General features: G+C 42.9%; 1 protein-coding gene across 2 annotated transcripts in view; it reads left to right on the top strand.

Moving 5' to 3' along the window:
- Positions 1-1,012: 1,012 nt before the first annotated feature.
- Positions 1,013-9,901, top strand: part of katnb1 (katanin p80 (WD repeat containing) subunit B 1) — a 20,182-nt gene continuing 11,293 nt past the window's right edge. Inside the window, exons 1-7 of one of the 2 annotated variants that reach the window (XM_037979987.1) lie at positions 1,013-1,339; positions 3,775-3,825; positions 3,947-4,077; positions 4,963-5,080; positions 9,031-9,131; positions 9,268-9,309; positions 9,544-9,627. In XM_037979987.1, coding sequence (XP_037835915.1) covers positions 3,786-3,825; positions 3,947-4,077; positions 4,963-5,080; positions 9,031-9,131; positions 9,268-9,309; positions 9,544-9,627 — 516 coding nt within the window. In that variant the 5' untranslated portion in view covers positions 1,013-1,339; positions 3,775-3,785. Of the gene's footprint in view, positions 1,340-3,722; positions 3,826-3,946; positions 4,078-4,962; positions 5,081-9,030; positions 9,132-9,267; positions 9,310-9,543; positions 9,628-9,901 lie in introns of both variants that reach the window. The other variant, XM_037979986.1, reaches the window with a different exon arrangement.

The raw sequence follows: 9,901 nt of genomic DNA, 5'->3' as shown, positions 1-9,901 counted from the left end.
GATCTACAAAGACAAACAATGGTGAGTAAAATGGAAAACAAAAACCATAAATATACTTTGAAACAAATTTAACCAATAACCAATGGTAAAGTAAGTGACGCCTAAATAAGAACAAGGGACAAGTGATAAACACAAAATGAACCACTTTGTCACATCAGTAAAGTCAGTTCTTCCATGTGAGAATACAACCCCTGAAATCAACCAAATGTTGACCAAATACCATTTTCACCCATTTCTTGTTGTACAGTGATTTTCACCTGACTGTGGTACATCCATTATTCGACAACAGAGTATTATGAGGTGTAAACGTATGATTATACAGCATGTTTCAATATAATTAGGATGAGAAAATACCATGTAATTCTTAAATAGTATATAATATAATCAAAATTCCTCAGTTACTCCCATATATTTTTATTTTCACATTCAGTTAAATCATTTGAGAAATGTACCGTATATTCAAGTACTTTGCTGAAGACTTAATGAGAATATTGTATGACTCTGTTCACTGACAGGGATCGAACAACTTTAGTTTGATTTTCAGGTCATATTTGCCTCTTGGGTCTGTCCATGATCTCTCTCAGACAGAAAACATAAAATATTGCCACAACAATATTACAGAAAATAAATAAAGAGTTATAGACAGAAATAAACAAATTAGTAAGTGTGAATGTAAAGACAATCATTTACTTTTATTTACATTTATGTGGTTCTTTATTTATGCTTTTTAAAAATTATTTATTGTTTCTGTCTTTTTTTAATTTAAAAATATTCTCAAGATATTTTCATTTTAAAGTAATAACAGATATTTATTTTATGTTTTTAATTACATTCTTCTTTAAATATCTTTATTGGGTCTTTGGAATGGTTGTTTTTTATTTATTTATTTATTTGTTTGTTTTAGCTGTAAACCTTTCAGCTGTCTGATTTCCGTTAACATTGTAGATTGTTGTTATTGTCAATAAAGTTTTTGAAGCTAGTACGTGAGGTCAGCGGAAGTGACGTATGTGACTCAGTTGCTAAGCTGCGACGGATCAAACAGACATACATCAACTGTTAGCAGGTGTTGGCACCTTTCACGGCTCTGCTCTCCCTGTTCTCCTCGGCCCAGGCTCAGTTTGTTCCGGAACAACCACCGCCGCTCCCCGTAAAGCTGCTGACTGCGGTCAGCGTTAGCCAGACGGGAGTTTAGCTTTAGTTTGGGAGTTAAACTAGCTGCTGTTGACGTGATATAACGTGTTTACCGAACTGCTTCGAGCGGAACCATGAGTTTAATGGAGCTTCTTGGACTGATGTACAAAGTTTAACGCCAGCAGAAACCGCGGGCGTTTCTGTTCAGGTAAAATATAATGTTTTTATCTCATGGATAATTAGCTCTACACTTTCCTCTTAACTTCATACTGCTCAGCAAATGACCGGAAATTCTGCACACTTCGCTTCATTAAAAATCTGCAGGGTATATTATAGTTTTTTGTTTGTTTGTTTAAAGTAAGCAACCATATATGAATTCCATTACCACAACTACGTGTGTGTGTATAAGCATAGCAAAAGAAGTGAGAAACTTTGTATTTGTTTATTTTTTTTGTTGAACAATGCTTCTTGGCGGCGAATCTTATACAGTTAGAAAGCCTGTTTATCTCCCCCTTAATTTTGCCCCATTTGTTATGAAAATGCATTTGTTGGCTGAGCAGCAGAGTTGAGTTTGTGGCTTGCGCCCATGAAAAAATTATTAAATCTTCTCTGCCAAACACCTTATTCTTCTATTGACTCTTGTTTGGTGTCATTTATTGGATTAAATGATTTGAGGTCTTCAGAAACAAGACATTATTATTTAACATTATTCGTTTAACAAACAGGGCCTCAGTAGCATGTGGAAGAGCCACACGCAGCTACAACAACCTGACACCTCCTATTTATGCTGCTCACCAGCTTGGTCACACACTGTTGTGGGATGGTATCTGATTCTTCAGCCAGCATTTGTTACAAGCCGATGTGGTTGTGTTGGTCACTCTGGAACAAACGGGACGCCCAAGCTGATCCCACAGGTGTTCAGTGGGGTTGAGGTGCGGACTCCAGGCAGGCCTTTCCATCCTCTTCACTCCCAAATTTTGGAGGTAGAGTTGTTTTGCTCGAAGCAGACGGCTTGACACAGTATCAATTTTTCAAAGTATTGTACCAAGATGCCTTGCTTCACCAATCTTCACTACGTGACACATGTATTGGAAAAGTTTAGCATTTGTTTACAAACGGGCACAATCGCTCCAACCTGTGGAATTATTAATGTTAAAGTACCAATGATTGTCACACACCTGAGTGTGCGAAATTTGTTCTCCGCATTTGACCCATCCCCAGAGGGAGCGGTGAGCAGCAGTGCTGCGCTCGGGAATCATTTGGTGATTCCCCCCCCAATTCCAACCCTTAATGCTGAGTGTCAATGGGTCCCATTTTTACAGTCTTTGGTATGACCCGGCCAGGGATTGAACTCACAACTTCCCAGTTTCAGGGCACTCTACCACTAGGCCACTGTTCCGGTTAAGAGGAGATGCCACGTGAAAGGGTCTCCTCCAGAGCTGGAGAGGAACAGACTGAACCTAACTTGACTGAAATGATGCCGTGTTTAATAGCTTAATGAAATGTTAAAACAACGTGCGAAAACTAACTAGGAAGATTCTTACAGTTAGTTTACAGTTAGTTAGTAGCTTTGAAGGGCTTCAGCATCAGTGTTTTCAGAGAGGTGTTTTTGTGGAGTTGGTAATTAAATCCTGAAGGTGTTCCAGTGTGGTGTTGACACATAACAAAAATCTTCAAGTTTAAATTGGATTTTATGCTCTTTGTCACCCGTAGCCTGTCACAAAGACAGAATTTGTCTCGTCATTTTTGTTGAATTGATGAAAAATCCCACAGATAACACATTTTTTGTCTGACAAACAGAAAATAGCATTTTAGTTCCTACAAAGTGATTCCCAAAGAGATGTTGGCTGAAAACTTTGCAGCATAGTGACAAGAGGAGCTTGTTTAACGCTTAAATAGTTTAGTACCACTAGAGGGAGCCAGAGTACCACAGTTTAAAAACCAAGAGGAACCAGGATTTTCCAGCTTTACATTAAGAAAATACAGTATATAAGAAAATCCAAATAAGAATTTGATTTTCCAACCAGAGTAGAAAACAAACAAATTGTTGGTTGATCATAAGTAGATCGCTTTAAAAAAAAAAAAATACAAAAAATTAAGTAATGATTTTGTTTGTTCCTTGATGTTTGGGCTCATCTGATCACAGCACCTTCTTCCACATGTTAACAGAATAATTTCCAAACAGTCCAGCTTTTTTTTACTTTAATCAGTGTGTGTTTGTTCTTGCCACTCTTCCATGAAGCCCAGCTCTGTGCAGTTTCTTGTGGTTCTGTAGACAGATCCTCCCATCTTGCAGCTCCATCAGGGTTATTTTTGGCCTCCTGGATGTTTCTCTGAGTAATGCCCTCCTTACCTGCTTCATGAGCTTTGGTGGACAACTCTCTCTTGGCAGGTTTGCTGTGGTGGCTTCATCTTTCCATTTACGTGGGACATTCAAGGTTCTGGAAGATTTTTTTTTTTTTTTTATGAGCCAGAAGATTAAAAGTGATTTTTTTTTTTTTTTTATTACACTTGAGGTCTTTAAAAACAGATGATCTTAATACTTAACACAGCTCCAGAACCATCTGTGTTGTTGTTGTGTGTTCTTACAGGTGGTCAAAGATCCTCATGAATTAATCTGTGCTCTGGTCCTGGTTCTCCCAGTGTGACCCAGAATGGCTGCTGCCAGCAGCACCAAGACCTCATGGCGACTGCGTGAGTACAAACATCATTCACTTAAAGTACAGTGTTAGCGATCATCAGGCCTTGTTGAGTTGCATCAGATGAACAATGACTCTGAGCTGACCTTTGCCCCTTCTCTGTTGTTGTTGTTTAGAAGAGTTTGAGGCTCACTCACGGAGCGTTTCCTGTCTGGCTCTGGGGAAAAGCTCCGGCCGCCTACTGGCCACAGGAGGAGAGGACTGCAGGGTCAACATCTGGGCTGTCAGCAAGGCCAACTGCATCATGGTAAGACTTCTCTCTGTTACTGCTCCAAAATAAATTATTTGCTGTGCTTGTCATCACGAACAATCAAACACATAAATTTGTCACAGTTGTTAGTTCTGGTCTTAATAAAACTCATCTGAAGTAGGAGCACAAACTACTTGTCAGAAGAGTTCAATAAACCAAAACCACCTGAAATTCATATGAGGAGAACATGTTAAAGGAGAGAACCTCCTTCCTTGATTCTGAGAACTCTTAAAAAGTTCCTAGTGTCTGAGAGTCTTCAGCCAGTTTGGATCTAAGCAGGTCTTCCATCTTGATTGGGGGCAGGGTTAGTGGGACCAATCAGACCAATTTCCACTTTGTAAGAGCCAACCAGTTCTGGTTTGATCCATAAGAACTCAGAGAAAAGGAACAAAAACAACAATCAAAAAAAAAAAACTGGAGGAAGAAGACGGGCTCAGTGTTTCTGTCATGTTCTGTTGTTTCCTGCTGTTCCCTGTTGTTTTCTGTCTGAAGCTGATCAGTTACGGTTATTAGTCGTTCTGGTTATTAGAAGTGTTGCTTAGGATTTGACAGTTTTGGTAGGTGTTCGCCAGCAACGATTCTAGACCCAAACCTGTGACATTCAGGCATGAAGTTTGCAGAAAATGGAAAAACAATCCAAACATCAGTTTGCATTCGGTTAATTAAGCTGCTGCTGATTAACAGGAATCATTTATTCTCTCAGTTCCTCTGTTAGCGAGATCTTTCCTGGAGTCCAGGGGTTTAATCCTGAAAAGTTAAAATGTTGTTTGTTCCTGTTATAGCTCATCTGCTGCGTGGTCCTGAAAGCATGAGCACATGATGATGTTGGGGTTCTTGAGAACCCGTACTGATCTGTTTCTGGGTTCTGTATGTTTGTCTCAGAGTTTGACGGGTCACAGGAACCCAGTGGAGTGTGTCCAATTCAACACATCAGAGGAGCAAGTTGTGACCGGGTCTCAGTCTGGATCCATACGAGTTTGGGACCTGGAGGCTGCCAAGAGTAAGACACACTCTGTCTCTCTGTAGAGGGGGGAAGGGGGGTAAAGGCTTCTCCTGCCATCTAAAATCTGAGCAAACATGTCAAAACACAAACAGCAAACAATCTGACTTTTGAATTGTCATCATCTGAACATCCACCCAGAGTCACTTTATGCAGAATCTTCAGACTTTCTGACCCCTACTGCAGGTGCCAGGAGTACTACCCCAACCACCCACCAAAATGTCCTGTTCAGGAAGGACTAGGATTAATGTAAATAAAACTGTTTTGCTGAAAGGTAGAGGAATCCTACATAATGTTTGCAGTAACAGAAGCAGTGAATTCCATCTTTTTTCCAATTGAGTGTTAGAAGAGCTAACTCTTCACAATTAGCTGCGAACCGCCCCAGTACACGCTGAAGGTCACGGCCTGAAGGCACCAACAGAACCACGTAATCTATAAAGAGCAGAGAAGAGACCCTGAGGTTCCCAAACCAGACACCCTCTTCTCCACTGCTGTGCCTTCAGATCTTATCAGTGAACACCACAAATAGATTGGAGACAAGGGACTCATGATAGAGACCAACCTTCACTGAGAATGAGCTTGACTTTGTGCTGAGGATGCAGACACAGCTCTTGCTTTGGTTATACAGGGACTGGATAGTGCTTAAAAGTGACCCTGGCACCTTGTACTCTTGCAGCACCCCCCACAGAATGCCTTGGGGAGCACAGTAATAGGTCTTTAGAACCACAAAACACATTTAGACTGGAGAGTCCAACTCCCATGACCCTCTTAGGAACTTTGCTGAGTGAAGATCTAGACTGCTGGACCACGACCAGGATGAAAGCCACACTGATTCTCTTGGAATCGAGGTTCAACAATCAGTTGTAGTCTCCCTTTCAACACCCTGGAGTAAACTGGCTAAGAAGCGTGATTACTCAGTAGTTGGGACGCACTCTCTGGTTACCCTTTAAAACATGGGACTACCCCTCCAGTCTGCCACTCCACAGGTGTTGTCCCAGTCCTCCATGCCACATTAAATGTGGCATGGAGGACTGGAGGACATGTGTCAACCATGACAGCCCCACAATGTTCAGAGATCTCAGCATCTCAGGGCGAATCTCATCCACTCCTGACGCCCTGCAACTGGTAAGCTATTTGACTACTGTCATGGTAATGGAATCCCCTTCCTGCGAATCTTTAGACTCTACCTCCATAAAGGTTGACATGGTAGCCAAATTAAGAAGATCCCCAAAGTGCTTCTTCAAACATCTGACAATATGTCCTGTTCAGATCAGCAATTCTCCATCCAAGCCAAGCACAGCCTGTAATGAGGCCTGTTTCCCTTTTCCAAGTAAATGGTTTGCCAGAACAAAAGCTGCAGCCCTTCTGCAGCCCACACTGTATCTATCAGCTTTTTCAGGAGTCCTCTGGGACAGCCAAGCCCTAAAGACAACTTTCATCAGCTTGTACGCATCCGTGAGATCTATTGATGTAAACCACTCTCCCCTTGCAACAGCCTGAAGAACCTCTGATGTTGTAAACATGTGAAAGGGCAGCACTTTCAGATACTGATTGAGTCCCCTCGGATCCAAAATGGGACGAAAGCCACCTGTCCTTTTCGGAATGAGGAAGTAAGTTGAATAGTAGCATTGCACTCTTGGCCAGGAGGGTGAAAAGCTCCTGGTCGAGTGCTAGGGCTTTCACCGGGTTGGTGATTACAGTCACCTTGACTCTGCTTGAGATGTGAGGCCGGCGTCGGAACTGTAGCCTGTAGCCATGGGTTAGAGTGGCAACCACCCATGGATCAACAGCATGAGCAGCCCAGTAACTGAGCTGCTGATGGGAAAAATATCAGACGATCAGCCTGGTGGCGTCACTTTCTTTCCCCACGGCCACTAGGGGCCCTGGGGGGGCTGGGCCTGCCTCTAGCTGGGTGGTGGACTGATCCGCGAAAGTCCCTGCTGGGACTCCGATGTACAGCACGAGGATAAAAACCACCAGATTGATCACAACCCTGAGGCGGCGGCCAGACGCTGGGGCTAACCAACGGGCACCTCAGATGCTGAGGAGGGGGTGGTGGCATACTCCTGTTGAGGCCTGAAAGTTGCTGTATAGTTTGCCGTGTCTGAATGGTCCGTTTGAGCGCCTCCAGGGCAGCCAAACCGAACAACTCCCCTGGCACCACAGGAAAACTGCGGAGGGTCCTACGAGATGTTTCAGTCAACGTAGAGCCACTAGCTGCACTCTGAGACGAAGAGAGTGAGGCAGTCTCCGAACCACAAGATGACTGTGCCTCCTCTTCACTCCTAAAATGAGAGGCAGAAGCGACCAGAGACAAGACATCATCCTCCACAGCCAACTCAGGCATTGGTGGAGAAAAGAATCCAGCTGCTGCCAGTGAAGTATCTGGCTGGCGTGCCTAAAAAAAAAAAAAAAAGATCTCATCTCTGCCAGTTCTGCCGACAACTGCTGAACCCTCACGAAAAGGCCCTGATCACACTTAGCTCGCCTTTTCTTAGGTGGAGCCACAGTGACTGTGGCTTCACTACAGCGCTTCGAGCGCCTAGCTGGGGTCACCTGCCCAGAATGTGGAAGGTCAGTATCACACTCAAGGCGCAACTGGGCCAGCCGGGCCAACCTCACATTGCGGGGCATGTAACTGCAGTTCATGCAGGAATATTCCGACAGGGCTTCCACCAGGTGATCATGCCCAAGGCAGGCAGGGCACAGATCATGGCCATCATCTGCCTGAAGCACGCACAACAGTGGGAGTCTTCCATTTTTCGTGCTGCGCCCAAACGCAGACAGAAAAAACCGGCTCAGATTGGGAGAGGGGGCGAGACGCTACTGTCACCAATCAAGTGAAACAAATAAACGAAGAGAGACTTAGCCAGTCAGCTCGATCCAGAACAGATTATGAGGTTGGCTAAAATTTGGAGAGGCTGCAAGACGCTACCGTCACCAATTAAAGCGAAACAGATAAACAAAAAGAGGCTAACACCGTTGGCTCGATCAAAAACTGTAATTGGAAATTCGGCTAAAATTGGGAGAGGGGGCAAGACGCTACCGTCACCAACTAAAGTGAAACAAACAAAAAACAACGAGAGGCTAACACCGTTAGTCAAGCACCAAACACAAAATTCAGATGCTGTGAGTTGGGAGACCTTACCTTCAACGAAGGTCAACCGTCGCAGCCTCTAGGCTCTGGGTCCTTTCCTGCCAGTGAGGTGATCTTCCATATACCCAGAACCAGTCTGTGTCTCCAGGGATCAGCATGCTAATGCCATGGTCTCACCTGCCACCACAAATCACCTGACCTTGACTGCTCTCGCTGCATGCAATCGACACATGTGGAGGTGTCTTCCTGTCATGTCTTTGGACTTAGCTTGATGCTCACTGATGAGTTTTCCCCCATAACTGGCTCCAGGAGGGTGCCTTGGTTTCCCTAACTTGGGGTATTGAGTGTGCTCAAACCCCTCCACCAATAATAAAGTGGTGATTCTATAAAAACAATACAGAAAATAAAAAGGCAGGTGTTTTTCTTTTTGTCCAGAATAAATTGATAAGAATTAACTTCTAAAGTGTTTGTAGCCACAAACTAAACCTACAGAGGTCTTTCTGAGGTTTTATCTAGAAGTTTTTCTGTCATTAGATAAGTTTGTTTGTTTCCATTTTATCTACACTTTAAAAACAGCTAAGGTAGTTTAGTTTTCTGTTTTTTCGTATTCATGTAACCTGAACCAGGTGGGTTAAGCTGAATGTTTGTTGTTTTTGTTCATCTTCAGTAAAGAATTATGTTTCTCTATCAGATAAATTTAACCATCAGGAGATGTATAAATTCTGAGGTTGCTGCATCTTTCTGCCTACATTTCCTCAGCAGAACCAGACTTATGTTGTATTTGTTTGCTGGTGTTCATGCACCTGCAGCTCACCTGTGACAGGTATGTGACTTTACTGCTTCATGTCCTCAGTTTTACGCACTCTTATGGGACACAAAGCCAACATCACCAGTCTGGGTTTTCATCCATTTGGAAACTTTCTGGCCTCCAGCTCCATGGACACAATCATAAAGGTGTGTTTGTTCATAAAACTGAGTGTTTAAGATGCAAATGAACATTTTTGTTTGTGAAACGGAGTGTTTATGCTTAAAATCAACATTGACATAATTTTCTGACCTGCTTCCTCATCAAACATCAATCATTTGTCAGCTGTGGGACATCCGGAGGAAGGGATACGTGTTCAGGTACAAGGTAAGAACTGTGTGTGTTCGAAGAGACAACAGATCTCATGATAAATGTCTTATTTTTAATGATATGGACCAAAGGTCTGACAGCATCAGCTCTGTTCCACATCTGTAGCAGAACATTATGGATTAAAATAGGAGCAGAATTTCTATAGTTTGAGTGTACACCACAACACTAGAACTGATAAGTCGGTTCTTTGTTTGAGGGTGAAATTTTTGGACTTTATGGTTTGTGTTGCAGGGTCACACTCAAGCGGTGAGAAGCCTGGCCTTCAGTCCAGATGGGAAGTGGTTGGCCTCAGCAAGTGATGATGGCACCGTAAAGGTACCAGTGGCGGGTGGTGCATTTCACACTTAGGCCTTCAGTGATGTCCAACTTTGTCAATAAATACCTTTCAATATGCCAGCATTTATATGGCATAAGGCAGGCTATTACACTCCTGATCAAAATCTTAAGACCAGTCAAAAAATTGCAAGAATTTGCATTTTGCACTATTGGATCTTAAGAAGGTTCTAAGTAGAGCTTCACAATGTTAAAAGAAGAAATCAGCGTAAGAGACAAAAACTTTTGAGCGGGGAATTAATTGAAAACTGCATTT

Source organism: Kryptolebias marmoratus, linkage group LG15, assembly GCF_001649575.2.
Source record: "Kryptolebias marmoratus isolate JLee-2015 linkage group LG15, ASM164957v2, whole genome shotgun sequence".
Classification (NCBI taxonomy): domain Eukaryota; kingdom Metazoa; phylum Chordata; class Actinopteri; order Cyprinodontiformes; family Rivulidae; genus Kryptolebias; species Kryptolebias marmoratus.
The sequence above is the reverse complement of the archived record's forward strand: the minus strand, read 5'-3'. Positions and strand labels throughout refer to the sequence as shown.